The sequence below is a fragment of the Pogoniulus pusillus genome, chromosome Z (assembly GCF_015220805.1).
Source record: "Pogoniulus pusillus isolate bPogPus1 chromosome Z, bPogPus1.pri, whole genome shotgun sequence".
Classification (NCBI taxonomy): Eukaryota; Metazoa; Chordata; class Aves; order Piciformes; family Lybiidae; genus Pogoniulus; species Pogoniulus pusillus.
The window spans coordinates 50,879,313-50,902,811 of NC_087309.1; the positions used below are offsets into that span (position 1 = coordinate 50,879,313).

A 23,499-nucleotide genomic window follows, 5' to 3' on the forward strand; every position below is an offset into this window, starting at 1 on the left:
TCATAGGATCGACCAGGTTGGAAGAGACCTCCAAGATCATCCAGTTCAACCTATACCCAGCCCTATCCAGTCATTGCCTTGAAACTTTTCCAGCAATTACGAAGTTATTTAAATAAAAAGCAATGCAAACGCAAGGCCACAAACACCATTTTTCTGGAGGGAGCAATAGCATTTGGAAAACTCTAAGGCTTCATATTGAAACTGACAATCTTGACTGCAGCTGCACTTTTTATAAACAATATTATTGTGCATAAAGGCATTAGTAATATTACAAATATTACTGAAATCTTGCAACTGCAAGTAGGGGCTTGTCTTTGCTGACTGAACAAGCAATACGTACAGAAGAGACATGAAAGGGCTAAATAATGTGATCAAATTCACAAAGCAATTCTGTTGTAAAGTAAGGACAGAACTCAATCTCTTAATATGCAGTAAGTGTCCTTCCCTTAAAACCATTATTCTTCCCATTCAGGTTGTTATTTAAGAGCCTAACAGCTAACACTTTTAATTCTCTTGCCGTTGACACAGACTGTATTTCTACACTAAATAACATTCTTCTGCAAACAGGAAAGCTTTATTAAAACACAGAATTGTGGAAATGAACAAAACCAGAGGAGCTTACCCAAATCCAGAAAACAAGCGACAGAAGAGGAAGAAGCCATAGCCCTGGACAAACGATGAAAGGAAGGCAAAGAATCCATTGACAGACATGCATATCAGGAGCGACTGTCTCCTTCCCACCTTGTCTGCCAAGCCTCCCCAGAAGAATGCCCCCACCATCATCCCAAGGTATACTATGCTACCTGTAATGCACAAAAACAAAACAAAACAACAACAAACAAACAAAGAAGGAAGACGTTTTGTGAGCTACACAATTGACCATACAAAAGTAGCTCTTCCTATGTATTTACAAACCCTACAGTATGGAGATTAATTTCTCCTTTCTCGGTGAATAGAAATTCTTTGCAAAATGTACCTAGGGAGAACAAATTTCCTGCTGCATCTCTGTCATTTGTTACCAGACACACTGAAGCTTAACATAATTTTTGCACAAGGTATGTCTAGCTAAAACAATTAAAACACCAGCAAATAAGACTGCATGGGAGAAAGAATATCACTGCTTCCTCGGTACTGAAATTAATTTATGTTAAATATTGCAAAAATGGTAACTTCCTCTATGGAAACAAATTTTCTAAACTTTTCTAGAACAGAAGTAGTGCTGCAGGGGATAATCACTAGGAGTAAGACATGCTGGTTCTAAACAAAGCTGGTTATGAAACAGATACTTTCCACTTGAGATCTAGACAATGAAAGATGTCCAGAATCTCTCCTCTCACTCCTATTTTAGTGTACTGCTCTATTTTAAAAGGCACTGTCCCATACAAAGAAAAACCCTGGAATGTTTTGTTTTATTTTTTTATCCAAAGAATTTTGGACAGTTACATCACAATTTAGCTACAAACAATAAAATGAAATAGGGTAAAAGTTTGGCAGGTTTGTTTGTTTATTTTTAAAGCATTAGTGATGTTTGCAACATGTAGTTCTTTACCATGGAGAGATAAGTTGAAATGTTTAATATTTGACCATTCACATCTTACCACATCGTACATTATTTACTTTCAAGGCACAAACTTTCCATGAGGTCATAGACTCATAGAATCATAGAATCAACCAGGTTGGAAGAGACCTCCAAGATCATCCAGTCCAACCTAGCACCCAGCCCTAGCCAGTCAACTAGACCATGACACTAAGTGCCTCATCCAGTCTTCTCTTGAACACCTCCAGGGATGATGACTCCACCACCTCCCTGGGCAGCCCATTCCAATGCCAATCACTCTCTCTGGCAAGAACTTCCTCCTAACATCCAGCCTGTACTTTTCCCGGCACAACTTGAGACTGTGTCCCCTTGTTCTGTTGCTGGTTGCCTGGCAGAAGAGACCAACTCCCACCTGGCTACAACCTCCCTTCAGGTAGCTGTAGACAGCAACGAGGTCACCTCTGAGCCTCCTTTTCTCCAGGCTAAACAACCCCAGCTCCCTCAGCCTCTCCTCACAGGGTTTGTGTTCCAGGCCCCTCACCAGCTTCGTCTCCCTTCTCTGGACATGTTCCAGCACCTCAATATCTCTCTTGAATTGAGTGACCCAACACTGAAGGGAAGCTGTAGTCTCCCAGACAACCAGCAACAGAACAGAGGGGACACAAATTGTGCCAGGGGAAGTATAGGCTGGATGTTAGTAGGACATTCTTGCCAGAGAGAGTGATTTGGCATTGGAATGGGCTGCCCAGGGAGGTGGCGGAGTTGCCATCCCTGGAGGTGTTCAGGAGAAGCCTCGATGAGGCACTTAGTGCCATGATCTAGTTGACTGGATAGGGCTGGGTGCTAGGTTGGAGTGGATGATCTTGGAGGTCTCTTCCAACCTGGTTGATTCTATGACTCTATACTGCAGGAAGGTCACAGAGACCACAATTTTATTTTTGCTTTAGAGGTGTTTAGGCAAAAACCTTTATCAAACAGCCCTTTCATTCTGATGAGATTTCTTTTTAAATACACACCCCTCCCCTCCCCAGTAACTAACATTTTCCTGAGAGTGCACACAGAGCTAATACAGCTTCTGTTCATAAAGGGTCAAAGCTTGGTGAGTGGCTGGCCATATTCACTCAACTCCCTTAAGGGCTTTCCTGTAGGCAAAGGAGCGTGTCTAGCACTCACAAGTAGTTTCAAAATTCCATTTTTGCATTGCCAGCAGATTGTTTTTTTGTTGTTGTTTTTGGTTTTGTGGGGGGTTTTATGGTGTTTCATTGTGTGGGGGGGTGTGGTGTGTTCTGTTCGGGTTTTTTTCTTTGTTTTTTTGTTTAGGTTTTGCAGAAGTGTGTTTGGTTGCTTGTTTTTTTGGTCTATTTTGTTAGTTGGTTTTGGGTTTGTTTGTTTGTTTTTAAGTGCATAGAGTGGTTAATTTTTACTCTTAATGTGAAATTCCTTACATTCTTCATTGTTGGGCTTTTCCAGTCAACACTCTAATATTAGAAAAACTCAGAGAAGTCCAATCAAATAGTTATGTATTCTTTATACAGATAAACCAGATGATTTTGGAATATTTTATGCAAATAATTTTACCATGTAACTACTTTCCTTGTGGTGCACAGAAATATCAAAACTGATGATGGAATGATGGAACAAAAGCTTTCTAAGTCTTGAGAGTTTAAAAATACTAAACTTTTTTTAATTTTTATTTTTATGACAAGCCCTCTGGTTGCTGTACTGTGCTTTGGCCTCAGTTTGTACCCATGTAATTCTCAGAAAAAGCATTCATAAGATGCTGCTAAAAATAATGTTCTGCATCTATCAATAAAACCGCTATAAATAAGCTGCTTTCTGAGCTGCACCATAAGCTTTATTTTCCCCCATTATGTTAACTCTGAATTTTTATCTAATTGTGTTGCAGACTCTCAGCAATCCCTCTCGGACCCACCAAAGATCTGTATCCTTTCCATCTTGAACCTACTGCACATACAAATGCTTCCCATTTCATGATATTTTACTGTGTTTTCCTGGCCTGCATCAGGAACAGTGTGGCCAGTAGGACAAGGGAGGTTATTCTTCCCCTGTGCTCAACACTGGTCAGGCCACACCTTGAGGACTGTGTCCAGTTCTGGGCCCCTCAATTCAAGAAAGATGTTGAGGTGCTGGAACATGTCCAGAGAAGGGAGACAAAGCTGTTGAGGGGCCCGGTACACAAACCATGTCAGGAGAGGCTGAGGGAGCTGGGGGTGTTTAGCCTGGAGAAGAGGAGGCTCAGAGGTGACCTCATTGCTGTCTATAGCTACCTGAAGGGAGGTTGTAGGCAGGTGGGGGGTGGCCTCTTCTCCCAGGCAACCACCAATGGAACAAGGGGACACAGTCTCAAGTTGTGCCAGGAAAAGTACAGGCTGGATGTTAGGAGGAAGGTGTTGCCAGAGAGAGTGATTGGCATTGGAATGGGCTGCCCAGGGACGTGTTGGAGTTGCTGTTCCTGGAGGTGTTCAAGAAAAGCCTGGATGAGACACTTAGTGCCATGGTCTAGTTGACTGGCCAGGGCTGGGTGCTAGGTTGGACTGGATGATCTTGGAGGTCTCTTCCACCCTGGTTGATTCTATGATTCTATGATTCTGTTTCTTATTTTCTATATTGTCTGTCTTTTTATACAGAGCATAATCCTGCTTGCAGAACACAAAGTCCTTTTCTTCTCTATTTTCAAATGATTCTTTAAGACCTTTCCCTCCCCCCATAATATTCACAATAAACCATAAAAGTGACAAAAGCTGAGAGAGGAGAACTCTAGCTGCAAAAGCAGCTGAACAAAATCTAATAAGTGGAAGTAGCTAATGACATCAGACGATCATTTTCAGCTTCAACATCGCTTCCTTACCACACTTTGTAGCTCTTGTTTATTATGGCCTGCTGCTGGTCAGAATATAAATCTCACAAGGAAAGCATACCACTGTATTCTTCACACCTTTCACATATCACATATTATATTTTGCATACATGTAAGTATGTGAAAATTCAATATACTATTATGGGTCAAATCTTGCTCATTTTTCTTATTACCTTTAAACATACAAAAGAGTAATTGTATGAGTGCACATATATAGATTGCAATCTGTCCTTTCATCCTGAGGGTAAAAGTCCCTTTTTGAGCAGCTACTACTGATCACAAAACCGGCTGCTTTTTCTCTGTTGCTGCAGCACACTTGTGCTCCTTATATCCAAGGCCCACTTGTACTATACAGCTATATAGCACATGTGCTATACAGACAACTTAGCACAAGGCAGACACTGATTTGGTAAAAGAACTAGATAACGGGCAGTGGAATGAAAACAATTGATGTCAACTTCTCTCACAGTCTCGCTGAGAGCTCTGGGAAGAAGAAGTAAATTTTCTTCATTTTGTTTTTTTCTTCTGCCTTTGCCTTCAGGCCTGGTCACATCTCATTAACCTTGCTCCCACTAACCTTGCTCCCTAACCTCTTGGCTGCACCTCTGTTCTTCCTGAGAACTGGGGTAAGGTTGAGAGGGCCGGGGGAGGTGTTGGGGTGGTTTGAGAGCCCCTCCTGGGGACCTTGGTTTCTGGGAGGGGAGTTGTGCTTTTGTATTGTTTATCCTTTGTATATTTCTGTATATAATTGTATATAAGTGTATATATTGTAAATAGCTGCTTGTAAATTCTGCTAGCTATAAATAAATTGCTTCATCTATATTCCCAGGGTCCGTCTGAGTTAGCTGGGGCAAATACAAAGTGTGGGGGGGGCAGGTAAGAGCCCAAACCATCACAGATATCCAGCATGTTTCCAGAAATATATTTTTAAAGTTAAAGTTTGTTTTGAAACACAAAGACTACTATTGGTATCTGTAACCCAAGTCTTTGATTTTCCTCACAAGGTAACATGTAATCTCAGACTCAGTCATCTGATGGAAAGGCACTGAGAAGAGACAAGCAGCAGTTGCAAAGAAACTTGTGCCATGTTAAAACAGACATTCTTTTGTATTGTTCTTCTACTGCGTTTTAACAACCTCCTTATTTTTTTGTTCCATAGCAGAAATACTGCACATCTCAATGATTTTCCATGATGTTCAACTGTACAGAGTATATGCTTGCATCCTCTTCAGATGAGGGGACCCAAGTCTGTAACTGGTTTGTAGCATGTACACACTTTGGCTACCAGACATGTATTTTCTAAGTGGATGTGCACACTGTGCAGTTTGCTAGCAACAGCTTCACATATCAAAGCAGCTGCAGTCGACCAGGAATTCCCTCAGTATCCAAATGCTAGTTATGGGCAATTTAAGACATAGGATAAGAATACATACTAATCAGTCACTGAAGTTCAGTTAAACAGTGTATAGGGTTAACACTCCAGGGGGACTAACCCTGAACCTGACCCTAGGTTGTCTTGACCCCTCCCCAGGGGTGGGTCTGAACACCACCTGGTGATGGTTAGCCCACTCCCCCTTCCTGTCCCATAAAAGCAGGGGGACTTCCTGTTTTGCCCCCTCTGCATTGCTCTGCAATGGTCTCTCCACTCCCTGCATACCACCATAATCATCTCTTCCTGGTTCCTCCTTTGTTTCACCACGTGGCCATCACCCACAAGGCCGACAAAGCCATCACAATTGGGTTGTATTTATACATTTTTTATTTGCTATTTTCCCTTCCCTAAACTTTGTAACTTCCCTACCTCAGATACCTTTTTTTCCAAGTTATTGTTAAACTTCTCTTTTTAGCTTCCAAATCGAGTGAGATTGATTTATTTGAGTGTGCTTATCTTTTCTCTTTCTCCATCTAATCCCTTTCTTTTAGGAAAGAAAGGGAAGAGGAAAGGGCACTTTATAAAATTGTTATTGGCTCTATCAAATTTACCTGAGTCTCTGGAAATTTAAATTAGAAGTGAGACAAACAGTATTTCACTTTTTGTGCTGCCCTAAGTTCATTATTTGGAACTTTATATTACAATTCATAGCTTGTTATCAAGACAATAGACAAACCCTCCTAAGAAAGCAGCCTGTAAGTATTTACTTTGAGAGAAAACAAAGTCATGAAATGGAACTCATACTTTCTTGCAATGGAGGCTTAGGATATGGGACTCACTGACACTCGTCTTTTGCTTTGAAAAACACTTACTATATCAGACACAAAACTCACTTGAACTGTGTTTTTCTTTTGTTGAAGTCACTTGTCTACATGAGGAAAGCATTTCACACAACTAGAAAAAGTGGTCTCATCTGAAGAAATACTCTAAACACCTAAATACTACACGTATTTTGGAAAAGGAGATTATAAATGTGGTCCTAAGAGCTCTGAGAGGAGAAAAACTCATAGGAATTACACTGTACTTTAGTTAATGTTTTATTTACTTGTTCTAGGATCTTCCCATTAGCTACTGCTTAGAACGTAACAGTTCATAGTGACAAACTCCAATGCCTGTAAGTAGTACAGGCTGGGGTCGGAGTGGCTGGAGAGCAGCCAGACAGAGAGGGATCTGGGGGTACTGATTGATACCCGCCTGAACATGAGCCAGCAGTGTGCCCAGGTGGCCAAGAGAGCCAGTGGCATCCTGGCCTGCATCAGGAGTGGTGTGGTCAGCAGGAGCAGGGAGGTCATTCTGCCCCTGTACTCTGCACTGGTCAGACCACACCTCGAGTACTGCGTTCAGTTCTGGGCCCCCCAGTTTAGGAAGGACATTGAGATGCTTGAGCGTGTCCAGAGAAGGGCGACAAGGCTGGTGAGAGGCCTCGAGCACAGCTCTATGAGGAGAGGCTGAGGGAGCTGGGGTTGTTTAGCCTGGAGAAGAGGAGGCTCAGGGCAGACCTTATTGCTGTCTACAACTACCTGAAGGGTGGTTGTGGCCAGGAGGAGGTTGCTCTCTTCTCTCAGGTGGCCAGCTCCAGAACAAGAGGACACAGCCTCAGCCTGCACCAGGGGAAATTTCGGCTCGAGGTGAGGAGAAAGTTCTTCACTGAGAGAGTCATTGGGCACTGGAATGGGCTGCCTGGGGAGGTGGTGGAGTCGTCGTCCCTGGGGCAGTTCAAGGCAAGGTTGGATGTGGCACTTGGTGCCATGGTCTAGCCTTGGGCACTGTGGTAAAGGGTTGGACTTGATGATCTGTGAGGTCTCTTCCAACCTTGGTGATACTGTGATACTGTGATACTGTGACTATAAAAATCTAGGCTTATCTTTGTTTTATGCCTTCCAAACAAAACAGCATACACATAATTTAAATATGATAAACAGAACCATACAAAATTATAGTTTGTTATCAGCTTCTTTGATCAGGAAATACTTTGGGAGGTATTGCAACCCATATAGCAACTAACTTCAGTCAAATACAACATCTAATTAACTGTTCATAACAGAAGGTAAACACTTTTTTTTTCAAATTAACAATGACAAATACAAGAAAATGGTAATAAGCCCAAATTGGTAGAAGAACTTCATGTTCTAAAGGCAGTGTCTTTGTGTGTCTGAAATCAACTGTGAAGTCAGAACACTGGATCTTCAATTACAGGATCACAGGAGCCCACAGGATGTTAGGGGTTGGAAGGGACCCAAGGAGATCATCAACTCCGATATGCCTGCTGGAGCAGGACCACACAATCTATCACAGAGGAACACATCCAGACAGGCCTTGAAAGTCTCCAGAGAAGGAGACCTCACAACCTTGGAGCCTGTTTCAGTGCTCTGTGATCCCTACAGTAAAGAAGTTCCCCCTTGCGTTGAGACGGAACCTCTTTTGCTGCAACTTACCCCCATTGCTCCTTGTCCTATCACAGGGAGCAAGTGAGAAGAGCCTGTCCCCCCCACCCCTTACCATCCACCTCCTCAGAGGTACTAACAACCTAATATTCTTACAGAAAGAACTGCCACAAACTAATATTCCTCTGTAACAACTGATTCTTCTTTAAACAGTGCTTGAAATGGTGGAACAATGGACTTTATGGTGTGCTATTTATGGAACAGTGAAGTTTTAAGTTGTTGAAGGACTAAAACATCAGTTGTTCAACAACCATTAAAAAAAAAAAAAAAAGACATGTGAGCCAGATATCACATTAACTAAAATTAAACTTTTGCATGAGACTTTACAAGTTCAAATTTTCTCAAGCCATGGATTTCCTTTATCTAAACACTATCTGTTTCCCATAGAAATGATTTTGAGTCTTAACTTCAAATGTTAAATGATTGCCCTTGCCTAATAATTACAATATATAGAAATCCTCCATGGGTTTTTTGTTCAGTTTGTTGTTGGGTTTTTTGGGAGAGGGGGTTTGTTGGTTTGGTTTTTGTTTGTTTATTTTGTTGTTTGGTGGTTTTTTTTTTCCACTATTGCTCTTCAGATTAATCCATTCATCTTACATTTCCTTCCAGGAGAGCTGCAGACAGGCTTCAGTCTGTAATTTCATACTCTTGAGTGCAGATGCCTAATTATACATTCACTTTGAAGCTTTTCCCTCTTCTGCTTAATACATATTTACAAACAGTCAAGTTTTACTTACTAATACATTATTAGAGTTATTTTTAGCAATCACAGTAATAGGATTTATCTGTTTAAACACATGAAAGGTATAAAGCTATTTTAAAATGTGTGCTGAAGCCCTTCAGTCTCCATATAGAAGTTCATACAGCATCTATCGCACTGCAGGGATCTCTGGGCCTTCAAGTGTGACTTGCAAGTGAGTAACCTCTATGTTTAGTCCTCTAATCACAGTAATTCCAAAGTGATCTGTCTTCACATGACAAGACTACTTAGCTTTTGCATATTTTTTTAGCAGCTTAGTGCACAAGACAGTCTGCATATCCTTCAGAGTCAGTAAAATAGGACACCTTTATGTCCATAATAACTGCAGAAAAATACTAATTCAGACTCATGGAAAAGACTTTGAATACCAGTGTGTGGTGGAGGGCCTGTGGGCCCAAAAAGAGGCTTGCTTATGCCTCTCTTGCCTGGACATGTTTTTCTGCCAGGACCCCTGCTTGTAAACAGGTTGTGTAAGACCCCACACACCCAGCTTGTGTCTCCCTGGGCTAAGTCCATGTGATCCCCATATTTGGGGAACTCCAGGCAAGCAGCTTCTGCCTATTATGGTAAGGTTTGGCTGACTGCCAACCTGATTGGTCATTCTAGTGCCCAAAGGAGCCATTAATCTTGGCCCACATCCAATAAATAGGGGTGCACAGGTAAACAACGTGCTCAGCTCAGACACGTGCTCTGACCCTCACTTGCAGTGCTCAGACGCTCAGATGCTACCTTGATAGCTCAGAGGCCCAGACCTCATGCTCTGACTCACTCGCAGCTCACCTGCCTGCGTACCTTTCTTGCAGAGCTCACTTAAGCCTGCCTATAATATATATATATAAGGAGCCTATAGTCTCCTAAGCCAGCTGTGCACATCTGCGCACTATCATGTTGTCAGGACCAGATCCTGTATTGCATTTATCTACAGATCTCAGACTCCCAGCAGCTGCGCACACTTTGCATGCCTGCTGCCTATCATTGCCTGGTAAGAGCCTTTGCCACTGAGATAACCAGGAAGCAGACTCTGGATTGTCTGCACACACATGGCCTGCTAGCCATGAACAACCGTGCCAGAGACAGCACAATATTCTCCTCCTATAATTGAGATCCTGCCAGCTGAGAATTCCTGAACACAGCATCCAAAGGAGCCAGCAGCACCAAAGGCAGAGATTGTATTCTTCACCACGGAGAACAAGTTTAGAGAACACCATTTCCCCACAAACTGGGAAGATTCATCTTTTCGCCTCAAGACAGGAGGATTCCAGCCTCAGAGTCCACAGGCAGAGATCCCCTGAAGTCTGGACTTTCTTATAGGCTGTGACATAGTCTGGAGGGTGATTAATAATTAATAAGGATTGTGAGTAAAAGCTTTAATACCTCTGTAAATATATGTTGCCTCTGCCATAGAGCAGAATTAGTTTCAGCCCACTCTGTTGGGCTAACAGCATAGAGACCCCAAGCTGCATTAAGCTGTGGGGAAAACTTCTCTCTCTGTTTATAGTTTGAATTGCTTGCTAGTTAATTAACCAGTTTCTGTACATATTTTATCCTAGATTGTTTTCATAACCGTGAATCAAATATTAATATTAATGTACAGTGGTTGGGGGTAGCAAGAGCTCAGAATACTGATATTAATAAATATAAATTTTTATATAAAATTATCTCACCCCAATTAATTTCTCCCCTCTGCCAAAACAGGCGTAGGTGGCAGAATACCCCATCCGTGACACAGTGAGATCAGTGAAAAAGAAACAACCCTACCATATCTCCTCTTCTGAAACACGCTGAGCAATACAAAACCAGTAATATCTCCATGTAGAGAGGAAAAGTAAAGACTATTACTTCACTTTAAACCAAGTTTTTAACTACATACATTAATTTCCTAAAAAGTATATGTTTCTCTAGTACTTATACATAAAAAGAACTCAGGTAAATGCTCTGATGTAAAGGCTACCAAATATACATAGCATACAACTCAGAACTTAAATCAATTAAATAAAAAATATACCATAAATAGTCCCTGTGCTGCATTAATAATAATTAAAAAAAGGCAAACAAACAAGCACCTGCTAATACCAGTTTCAAACACAACCACAAAGCATCCAACGACATTCAACCTAAAACTAATCAAGAAACTTCAGACAAACAGAAATCGGGTGAAATACAGCTGGCTTTCTCTCAACATGATCCTGTTCTCAGACAACACTGATGAACTGCAGTAGAGGAACTCAATCAGGAAAACAGAACTGAAAGCAAAACTGAGCAGAAAGTAAGTTCATGTTTAGCTGACCAGTGTAGGTGGGACAAAGAAAGAGCAAGTATTATGTGCAAACCTCTTCACCATCTTTAACAGGGGAAAAAACAACACAAACAACTCAGATTTGTAATAGTATGACAGGCATTGTTTGGTGATTGATTTAATCAAAAGAAACCTGTCATGAGCTAGCCAAGTACTGTACTTCTTAACAGAATCCTCATGAAACAAGACCTCCTTGCTGTCTACAGCTATCTAAAAGGACATTGTGGAGAGATAGGTGCTGGTATCTTCTCACAGGTAATTTGTGATAGAACAAGAGGGAATGGCCTCAAGATGTGACTGGATAGGTTTAAGTCTAGATAGTAGGAGAAAAACAGACCACAGAAAGGGTGCTTAGGCATTGCAATGGCCTGCCCAGGTAGGTGGTTGAGTCACCAACCCTGGATGTGTTTAAAAGCCATTAGGATGTGGTGCTTGGAGATATGGTCAAGGGTGAAACTTGTAGAGTAGGGTTAGCAGTTGGACTTGGTGATCCTGAGGGTCTTTTCCAACCTGAATATTTCTGCAATTCTATAGTTCTGTGGAACAAGAGGTGGAGCCTTGAAAAAAAATCCAAAATAATAATGAAAATTTGAAAACAAAACACTAACAAACACACTGTATTTTTTTTCTCATAATTTTTCTTTGTCAAAAAATTCAGGTCTTAATTTTCCAGTGAACTGAACCAAAAAGGTGAAGTAGATGTAGAAGCCCACTATGGAAACTCCAAGAAACTGAGTGGGACTTGAAGTATACTCTAGAAAGCACCCAATGCAAGACAAAGTTTGACAACATAAAAATTTAGGTCAACAAAATTTTAGACTGGCAAATACTTCTACAATGTATTTGTTTATTTGAGATTGAACTGAAAATGGTCTTACAGCATTGGTATCTCAGCTCAGCTATGTTCTCAAAAACCCTTTTTTTTTCTTTTTTTTTTTTTTTTTTCCTCTTTGGGAAAAGAGGAGAATTGAGAACAAAATCATCCTCCCCATAAAATAAAGTTTTAAAACCACAACCATGATTTTTTTCCAGGAAAACAACTTGCATATATTTTCAAATCATGAAGCTACTCCGTTGTGAGAGAAATTTCAGGATGAACTCATACCTGCAGAGGTTTGAACAAATCTTTTCCGGTGCTATTAACAGATACCATAGAAAGGCCTAGAATCATGGGAAATACCTTAAGATCATCAAATCCAACCATAACCTAACATCTTCCGCTACACAACTGTTAGAACATGTGCCAAAGCACCTCATTCAAATGTTTTCTAACCATCTCAGGGGTGGTTCAAAACCCACCACTTGCCTGGGCAGCCTGAGCCTGTTCCAGTGCCCGATGACCCTTTTCATGAAGATTTTTTTCTTAAAATCTAATCTAAACCTTCCATGGTGCAGCCCAAATCCAATCATTCTTGCCCTATCACTTACTGCCTGGGAAAAGAAGCCAGCCCTCACCTCACTATGACCTGTCATAGTCTCCCCTCAGCTGCTTCTTCTGTGCTCTCCTTCTTACCAGCTTTGTTGCCCATGCTCCGGTAGCAAAATGACCTACTTGTAGTGAGGGGCCCAAAACTGAACACAGTATGCAAAGTGCAGCCTTGCCAGTGCCAATTACAGGGGTAAGATTACTTTCCTACTCCTCTTGGCCACACTATTCCTGATCCAGACCAAGATGCTGTTGGCCTTCTTGGCTACCTGAACACGCTGCTGGATCACAGGAAGTCAGCTGTCAACCAGCACCCCAAGATCTCTCTCTGTCAAGCAACTTTCCAGCCACTCTTCCTCAACTTCATAGTGTTTGGGGGACATGGCGGGGGGGGGGGGGTGGGGTGGGGTGTTGGGGGCTATGACTGAGGCATGGGACTTGGCACTTGGCTGTGTTGAACACCATACAGTCCTATGTCTGTAAATGTCAAAGGGTCTCAATCAAGTATTTGTTTATTTTTATTGTTTCTTCTGATGTACTGTTATTAAATCTGCCTGCCTAATATGGAAACTGCTGATTAGTTTCCTGTATCTCAAGTGTGAAATTCACAACCTGGAATATTTGTGGTGCAAGGCTCAATTTAATTCCTGTTAAAAAGGTGTTTCTTCTCACTGGGCTAATAAGACTCTGGTTTGTGCATTAAGTGCGCAACAAGGTGATTTAATGCTGGATGTTTACATTACCATTTGTAAACATAGCATTTTTTCACTGTATGCTATTAACTCTCCTTACAGTTCTAGAGATGTTTACTTTGTAATACATCTGAAAATTGCACAATCAAATGTGCTGGTGCATGTTTTTTTTACTAATGAAATAATCCTCTGTCTTAACAGATGAGTTTCCTGTGTACTGAGATATACTTTTAATTGAAACACTATCACATCAAAAGGAATAACTGCTCCTGCTTTTCCTCAGATCCAAATTAGATAAATTTATAAATGCACAGAAGTAGCTCAGTAACTGCAAAGAATGTGACAGGTAATAGATTATTTTCTAGGATGGGGAATTTTCAGCACAGCTGTATTTTCTGATAAGGCAGCAGAATAGAAAATATGGTAACTAATACCTTTGCAGTACATTGTCAGCATCGCTTCTGCTTTAAGAACATTATCATGTCAATAACTCTTTTAAAAGGTGGCATCTATTACCAGATGCTAGTATAGTTTTCATGTATTCCATAATGGATTTCTCAGAAAAAATACTGATCAGAGATATTCCATTTTCTTCATTGGAATAATTTATAAATTTAATACTGGTGCAAACAGCAGCACACTGCTATCTCATACCACTACTTCTTCTCTAGCTAAATCAACAATATGTCATAGAGAAAAAGACCAACACTCTGCTTCCTTGATACAAAAGAAGCAATCAACATTCAAATTTAGCAATGCTGGACTGTAAAAAATAGCCAATATGTATTAATTTTCTTCCCACATACAAAATGTTTTACAAGATATTAACTACTGTTATTCAATATATAGAGCACAGACTTTACAAAAAACTCAAGTAATCCCATGTGATGGTGTGAAGCTTTTGACAGATTATCTAGATGCTATCACTGAACATACTATTTTCACACTATCTTCTCTGATCCAACAGTTCCCTCTGGCCTTAGCCAGAAAATCCTAACAGATAAACTTTGGATAAAACACAAGTTGTTAATCTGTCCTAATACCCCTAATTCTTGTTTTCTTCCAGGGCAGACGCAGAGGTTCCTGTGATTTGGCTGCTAAATTCAATGCACTCTGCTTGTCTCTGAACTGACCCTGTCACACTAGAAATTGCTATAACTTTGCAATTGGAAACACACCTTCATGGAAATCCTGAGAATCAAAATTATTATAAATGCTGCATACAATTGAACAGTAAATAGCACTGTGCAATGTGCTAGGAGTAATTACATTTCAAAGCAAAAAAAAAACCAACATCTCACTAAAACTTTAAACTGTCCATGTAGACATCTACATTAATCATCTCATATCGGTCTTGTTCATTTTGGCTATATGTTTTATTGGCTGAATGCTAATTTCTTATTTGCCTAGTCCTGCCACTGGCTCAAAATAAAACATAGTCCATGAATATCACTAACTTTTAATTAGTGCTGAACTAAAACAAAAAGCCCAATGTATATTCACTTACATTAACAAGAGATGCACCCAACTCAGCAAACCAAAGCATGTGATACTAAGAACTAGTCATTAAAATTATGCTCTAGCAAAGGTATCTATATGCTATTAAAGCTAGTAGTTGATTAATCCATCTGTGTTTAATCAGCCATTAACTTGCCTTACTATAATTATATTCCAATAGTAAAATTATATTCCCCCTGTATGGGGCACTTAGTGCCATGGTCTGGTTGATTGGCTAGGGCTGGGAGATAGGTTGGGCTGGATGAGCTTGGAGGTCTCTTCCAACATGGCTGATTCTATGATTCTAAGACAGCTCTGAAACTAGGGTAGTGATGCAAAAGGAGTCCAACTGGAAGTTCCTTCCATTCTCTGCCACTGACTGAAGCAGGAGCAGGCTCTAAGCCCAGTAGCTGGGTGTGGAGTGTTTTTGTGTCTCCTGATAATTTCTTCCTTTGCAAACAGGGGGAAATAACTTTTAAAAATTTTGCTTCACCCAAACAGTGGTGGTTAATGGAAAAAAAAAAAGGCAAAACCACAAAACCCAAAACAAACAAAACCCAAAACCCCTCAAAAAAAAAACCAAACCCAAACCCAAACCCAAAACCAACCAACCAACCAACTCCCCCCACCCACCCAAAACCACAAAGACTTTCCAGTGGTTTCAGTCCTGCTCATTTGCAGGGAGTTTGGACAAGATGATTTTGAGTGTCCCTTCTAATGTGGTGCATTCTGTGAAAAAACCCAAACATTGGTTTATGACTAACCTCCTCAGAAACAAGTTATCAAAATTAAAGAGGGTCTAAAATTCATAAGACTCTGAAAGTGCCCAAAGAGAGACCTGATCTACCTCACCTAGCACACAATACTAGATGAGAGAAAAAGGAAAGTTCTATTGCTAATAGTCTCACATCTTTCTTCTTTCCCATTTAAAGTCAGTAAAACAGATTAACTAATCCAATGTCAAAATGAAGAATAACAGAATCCTCTGCATAGTGCTGATACACCTACCAGTGATGGAGATGCTAATCAGGGGTTTTAACTACTGAGCATAGTGACACAAGGCACTTTTATAATGTTTAAATGGAAAAATGTTTAGATGACTGTGTCTGGCAGTTCATGATCTGTATTTAACAAGGCTTGCTGGTGGCAACTTCAGAACCAGCCTTGAAAATCATCTTGAATTCTAGAAGATTAGGAAAATACTTGTGCTCTGTGAAAATGAGCAGGTCAGACAAATGCCAGAGAAATCAAGACAGAGCACAGTAGAGAGTCACATGTCACATGAGTTGTATTCACCCATGCTCCCTCCACTTTGTATGAATCTCTCCCCTACTGCGTTCTAATCAGAACACAGCAAATAATTTCATTCCAGCTAACATGGCATGAAGAAATTTGTGAATGGGCCAAATTTGCCTACCCTTGAGAACACAGACTTCTTTTTAGCACTATGAACGTAAAGTTAGAGTAACTTATACCATTTTCTTAATTGTCATATTTTACACTACTCTTCCAACTTTCTACAATCCCCTCCAAAAGCCATATAAAAGCATCTGCCTGCCTTATAAAGAGGTTTCAATAAGGTTGCCTGGAAACAGCATCATCCTGATTTATGCCCATCATAAATACTGCTTTATAATGGGAGCCTTCAACAGCACAGAGGACTCAATACACTGCAATTCATTAACGCTTCAAATCTGTGCTCCCAGTTCCCATCTTGTGCCAAACCTGTGGTATTCCATGTGATATAGGTTTACTTCAGTATGTAACAGGAAAAAAATTACATTGCATACTCTCGCCCTTTTTCCCTCCTCAGAAAAGGCAAACAAATATAACCACTATTTCCACCACTCTGCATAATGTAGCTCCTTAGAATGAATAAAGATCTACCTTTTAATTTTTCTCCCTTAGGTGATTGTGTCTGGAAGGGAAGCAGCAAAAGCTCTGCAGTAGAAATACTTTAATAATGTCATTGCAAGGGACTGAACCGCACCAGAGGTGAACAGCGTGCATGATGGCATTTGTATTTCTGGTATCTCCTTCTGAAGAAATAAGTAATTAATCCTACAGAATGGTTTTCATTTTCTTTTGGAATACTTAGCACTGATTTTAATGATTGCAACTCTATTTCTAAATCTTTCTATCACTACTAAAGATTTATTACTACTATTAACTAGAGGAGCAATGGACTCTCACTGTCATTTCAATGACATTCCTCATAGTCAGTGGTTTGTCATGGTTTCATTCAGTATTTTTACCCTAGATTAATATCTTGTGAACACAGCAATTCTCAGACCCCAATATAAATACCTAACATTTTGACATCTGTGCTCTCTTCAATAAAATTTATACCACAGCTGAGAGCCTATGTTAAAAAAACTCAGTTCTCTAATGAATCTTTTCCTTTGTCTCTGGAGTCTAAAATATATGTTTTTTAAAGAACTTCAACATGCTTCCCATAACAAAAATGCAGATCTTCCATTGCATTTCTTGCTCTGTAGGATCTCATCTACTAGCTGAATATAGCAGTAAAGACATAAAGTATCAGAGTCTGGTGTTTTGTCACTTCTGGTCTATTATGTCATCATAACTGTGATACTCTGCTAATACCTGGAATATAATCAGAGGACACTCACTTTCTCCTACTGTATTTTTTGCAGGAACACACAATAAATCTCACCTGTATCTAATAATTAGTAGTAATATTTAACAATAGAAGAGAACAGAACTATACATAGATGGTTACTTACACCAGCAGAATGAATATTACCATTATGTTAGGACAGTTGTGACAACCTATTAAAATTCAGACCTTTTAATAAGCGCAGAACTGTCAAATAGTTAATTGCATGTATCTTCTGCACAATAGTATATGGAAGAACTATGCTGTCAGAACTAAGTATACCTGAAGTTGAGTAGATAACACAAACCCACAATACATGAAGTAATTTTTTGTTTTGAAATAAAACCTTAAATGTCTGCATTTTAAGAAGAAATGCAAAGCAAAATCAACTTCTCAGTATTACCCTTCCCCAGTTTTCTGTCTTTGAATTCTGGAGTGGGCCCTGAAGACAGAACTTCAGTTTAGCCACAAGTGTAATGTAACCTAGCATACACAAGTCTGTCTTAAAAGAGTTTTATGGAATTCACCCACAGGAGTGGTTTTAATTGATCATTAAGATCAATGCATTTCATTGTCATGACCTTTTCCCAAGCTTTTAAAGTACATTTATTTGTAATTGGGAAAACCAAAAATCTTGTGATAAAATGTTTACTTAGCCATAAATTGGCAAAGACAAAGTCTTCATCTTCCCTAGTAAACTATAGTCATCAAAAATATTGGGGACCTCAAGAAAGCTCCTTCCTCCTTCCAAATCTCAATGTCTCTAGGTATCTGGTCTAGACAAAGAATTCACAGCTACTTAATAGCTGGGAAAACAAATGAATATCACAAGCACTGAATATCAAAGGAAATATAAAAAAATTGCTTAAGATAATTTTAGTTTGAATATCCAACAAGATAAATCCCTCTAAAAATGAGGCTGGTTGCTTCAGCAACAAATTATATGAAGGAAACCCATCTGAACATGCAAAAGGAAATGCTTGTTATTCTCACAACCTGAGAATAACTATTTGTTTCTTGATTTGTCCATACATATATGTCATCAAGGACATGTGCAAGGTGTCCAGTGATGTACTGAGGTGCCTAAATATCTGCTGGAGAATCCCACTAGGCGTACAGATGCTTGGTATTTTAAAAACCCTTCCTATCAGACTCAGGTCTTGCAGTTTTTCATTCACTGACATTTTGTCACATTCTCCCAGATTTACAGCAGACTCAGAGACTGCCCACACAGGCCTAGAAGAACAAATAACTTAAGCTATATGATCAGCCAGAATCAATCTAGACTTCTCTCTGTGCTTAAATCAGCAAGACCATGTACATTCCTTGAGTTCAGAACAGTCTTTCCTTTGAAAGTTTAGTCAAGTGTAATAATTACACTATCTTTTTGAGGTATAGGAAGTTGTAAGTGTTGTCCATTTAGAGAAAGTTTATTTATTTATTTATTTATTAAATTAATTAAAAAATGGGATGGGAGAGACATACAGAGAGCTTTAATCTGCATTCTTGCTGAAAGGAGGTTGGATCATGTTGCTCTAGGTCTTCTTCAGTTAACTTCTGAGAATCTGTGAAAAATCCCATACTATTTCTGTGCAATGTCAGCTACAAGGCCAAGTGCAGGATTCTGCACTTTGGCTACAACAACCCCAAGCAGTGCTACAGGCTGGGGACTGAGTGGCTGGAGAGCAGCCAGGAGGAAAGGGACCTGGGGGTACTGGTAGATAGTAGGCTGAAGATGAGGCAGCAGTGTGCCCAGGTGGCCAAGAGAGCCAGTGGCATCCTGGCCTGCATCAGGAATGGTGTGGCCAGCAGGAGCAGGGAGGTTATTCTTCCCCTGTACTCAGCACTGGTCAGGCCACACCTTGAGTGCTGTGTCCAGTTCTGGGCCACTCAATTCAAGAGAGATGTTGAGATGCTGGAATGTGTCCAGAGAAGGGCAACAAAGCTGGTGAGGGGGCTGGAACACAAACCCTATGAGGAGAGGCTGAGGGAGCTGGGGTTGTTTAGCCTGGAGAAGAGGAGGCTCAGGGGTGATCTTATTACTGTCTACAACTGCCTGAAGGGAGGCTGAAGCCAAGTGGGGATGGCCTCTTCTCCCAGGCAACCAGCAATAGAACAAGGGGAGACAGTCTCAAGTTGTGCCTGGGTAGGTATAGGCTGGATGTTAGGAGGAAGTTCTTCACAGAGAGAGTGATTGGCATTGGAATGGGCTGCCCAGGGAGGTGGTGGAGTCACCGTCCCTGGAGGTGTTGAAGAAAAGCCTGGATGAGGCACTTAGTGCCATGGTCTAGTTGAGTGGATAAGGCTGGGTGCTAGGTTGGATTGGATGATCTTGGAGGTCTCTTCCAACCTGGTTGATTCTATGATTCTATGACCTCTTCACTAAGAAACTTCTTCATTATAGCAGAAGTTTGCTATCTGCAACTTCAGACCCCTGCGCTCTTCTGAGAAAAATAATGACTCTATCATCTCTATCACCATCCTCAATTATGCCACCAAACAGTACAGACAGATGACGTCTTAGAATTCTTTTCTGCAAGCTAAACAAGAGCAATCCCTTTCACTTCATATATGCCACATATTCTAGCCCTCTAACCACATAACAGGTCCTCTCCTGGATTTCCTCATCTCTTCTTTCAGGTGGCTCCATGAAAGGACAGAGAGTCATACATGTAGCCTCACTGTGTTAAGAAAAAAAAAATAATCAACTCCCTCTACTTTCACAGTATCACAGTATCACCAAGGTTGGAAGAGACCTCATAGATCATCAAGTCCAACCCTTTACCACAGAGCTCAAGGCTAGACCATGGCACCAAGTGCCACGTCCAATCTTGCCTTGAACAGCCCCAGGGACGGCGACTCCACCACCTCCCCAGGCAGCCCATTCCAGTGTCCAATGACTCTCTCAGTGAAGAACTTTCTCCTCACCTCGAGTCTAAATTTCCCCTGACATTGCCTGAGGCTGTGTCCTCTCGTTCTGGTGCTGGCCACCTGAGAGAAGAGATCAACCTCCTCCTGGCCACAACCACCCCTCAGGTAGTTGTAGACAGCAATAAGGTCTGCCCTGAGCCTCCTCTTCTCCAGGCTAAACAATCCCAGCTCCCTCAGCCTCTCCTCGTAGGGCTTGTGCTCAAGGCCTCTCACCAGCCTCATCGCCCTTCTCTGGACACGCTCAACATCTCAATGTCCCTCCTAAACTGGGTCAATATCCCTCCTAAACTGGGGGGCCCAGAACTGAACACAGTACTCAAGGTGTGGTCTAACCAGTGCAGAGTACAGGGGCAGAATGACCTCCCTGCTCCTGCTGGCCACACCATTCCTGATGCAGGCCAGGATGCCACTGGCTCTCTTGGCCACCTGGGCACACTGCTGACTCATGTTCAGGCGGGTATCAATCAGTACCCCCAGATCCCTCTCTGTCTGGCTGCTCTCCAGCCACTCCGACCCCAGCCTGTATCTCTGTATGGGGTTGTTGTGGCCAAAGTGCAGCACCCTGAACTTGGAGCTATTGAACCCCATCCCATTGGACTCTGCCCATCTGTCCAGGCAGTCAAGGTCCCGCTGCAGAGTCCTTCTGCCCTCCAACCCAGCCACATCTGCCCCCAGCTTAGTGTCATCTGCAAACTTGCTGATGACTGACTCCATGCCCTCATCCAGGTCATCTATGAAGATGTTAAAGAGGATGGGGCCCAGCACAGATCCCTGAGGGACACCACTAGTGACAGCCGCCAGCTGGATGTGGCACCATTCACCACCACTCTCTGGGCTCAGGCCTCCAGCCAGTTCCTAACCCAGCACAGAGTGTTGCCATCCAAGCCATGGGCTGACAGCTTAGCCAGCAGTTTGCTGTGGGGGACAGTGTCAAAGGCCTTGCTGAAGTCACAGTATCACAGTATCACAGTATCACCAAGGTTGGAAGAGACCTCACAGATCATCAAGTCCAACCCTTTACCACAGTGCCCAAGGCTAGACCATGGCACCAAGTGCCACATCCAACCTTGCCTTGAACTGCCCCAGGGACGACGACTCCACCACCTCCCCAGGCAGCCCATTCCAGTGCCTAATGACTCTCTCAGTGAAGAACTTTCTCCTCACCTCGAGCCGAAATTTCCCCTGGCGCAGCCTGAGGCTGTGTCCTCTTGTTCTGGTGCTGGCCACCTGAGAGAAGAGAGCAACCTCCTCCTGGCCACAACCACCCTTCAGGTAGTTGTAGACAGCAATAAGGTCACCCCTGAGCCTCCTCTTCTCCAGGCTAAACAACCCCAGCTCCCTCAGCCTCTCCTCGTAGGGCTGTGCTCAAGGCCTCTCACCAGCCTCGTCGCCCTTCTCTGGACACACTCAAGCATCTCAATGTCCTTCCTAAACTGGGGGGCCCAGAACTGAACACAGTACTCAAGGTGTGGTCTAACCAGTGCAGAGTACAGGGGCAGAATGACCTCCCTGCTCCTGTTGACCACACCACTCCTGATGCAGGCCAGGATGCCACTGGCTCTCTTGGCCACCTGGGCACACTGCTGGCTCATGTTCAGGCGGGTATCAATCAGTACCCCCAGATCCCTCTCTGTCTGGCTGCTCTCCAGCCACTCCGACCCCAGCCTCTATCTCTGCATGGGGTTGTTGTGGCCAAAGTGCAGCACCCTGCACTTTGAGCTATTGAACCCCATCCCATTGGCCTCTGCCCATCTGTACAGGCGGTCAAGGTCCTGCTGCAGAGCCCTTCTGCCCTCCAACCCAGCCACATCTGCCCCCAGCTTAGTGTCATCTGCAAACTTGCTGATGACTGACTCGATGCCCTCATCCAGATCATCTATGAAGATGTTAAAGAGGATGGGGCCCAGCACTGATCCCTGAGGGACACCACTAGTGACTGGCTGCCAGCTGGATGTGGCACCATTCACCACCACTCTCTGGGTCCGGCCCTCCAGCCAGTTCCTAACCCAGCACAGAGTGTTGCCATCCAAGCCGCGGGCTGACAGCTTAGCCAGCAGTTTGCTGTGGGGGACAGTGTCAAAGGCCTTGCTGAAGTCCAGATAGACCACATCCACAGGCCTCCCCACATCCACCAAGCGGGTCACCTGATCATAGAAGGAGATCAGGTTAGAAAGGCAGGATCTGCCCTTCCTAAACCCATGCTGGCTGGACCTGACCTCTTTGCCATTCCTTAGGTGTGCTTTTATCACCCCCAAGATAACCTGCTCCATCAATTTCCCTGGCACTGAGGTCAGGCTGACAGGTCTGTAGTTCCCAGGTTCCTCCATCCGACCCTTCTTGTGGATGGGGACCACGTTGGCCATTTTCCAGTCTCCTGGGACCTCTCCGGTGAGCCAGGACTGCTGGAAAATGTTGGAGAGTGGCTTGGCCAGCTCAGCTGCCAGCTCTCTCAGCACCCTGGGATGGATCCCATCTGGTCCCATGGACTTGTGGGTGTCCAGGTGGCTCAGCAGGTCCTGAACTAATTCCTCATGAATTTCCAGGGGAACACACTGCTCCCCGAGCCCATCCCCCAGTTCAAGAGGCCACTTGCCCTGAACTCCTCCTCCCTCCTTGCTGTTGAAAACTGAGGCAAAGAAGGCATTCAGGACCTCAGCCTTTTCTTTGTCATCAGTTATAGTGTTCCCCTCCTGGTCCAGTAAGGAATTCTTGCCGGTGCAGTGCAGAAAGTGGTTAACATTCAATGCTGCAAGGTGCTGCTGACTCACATTCAACTTATTTTTTACTAGGAGACCTAGATTCTCTTCTGCAGGACTATTTACTACCTAGCAAGTCAGTGTCTAGCTTATACCAGTGATTTCACAGAATCACAGAACCTTAGAGATTGGAAGAGACCTCCAGAGATCATCAAGTCCAACCCCCCTGCCAAGGCAGGATTCCCTAGGGTAGTTCACACAGGAATGCATCCAGGTGGGTTCTGAAAGTC

General features: G+C 42.4%; 1 protein-coding gene across 1 annotated transcript in view; it reads right to left on the minus strand.

Annotated features, from left to right (window-relative positions):
- SV2C (synaptic vesicle glycoprotein 2C) overlaps nucleotides 1-23,499 on the minus strand; it is a 133,940-nt gene that overhangs the window by 73,430 nt on the left and 37,011 nt on the right. The window contains exon 3 of the mRNA XM_064176479.1: nucleotides 623-803. Within this exon, the coding sequence (XP_064032549.1) occupies nucleotides 623-803 (181 nt within the window). The remainder of the gene's footprint in view (nucleotides 1-622; nucleotides 804-23,499) is intronic.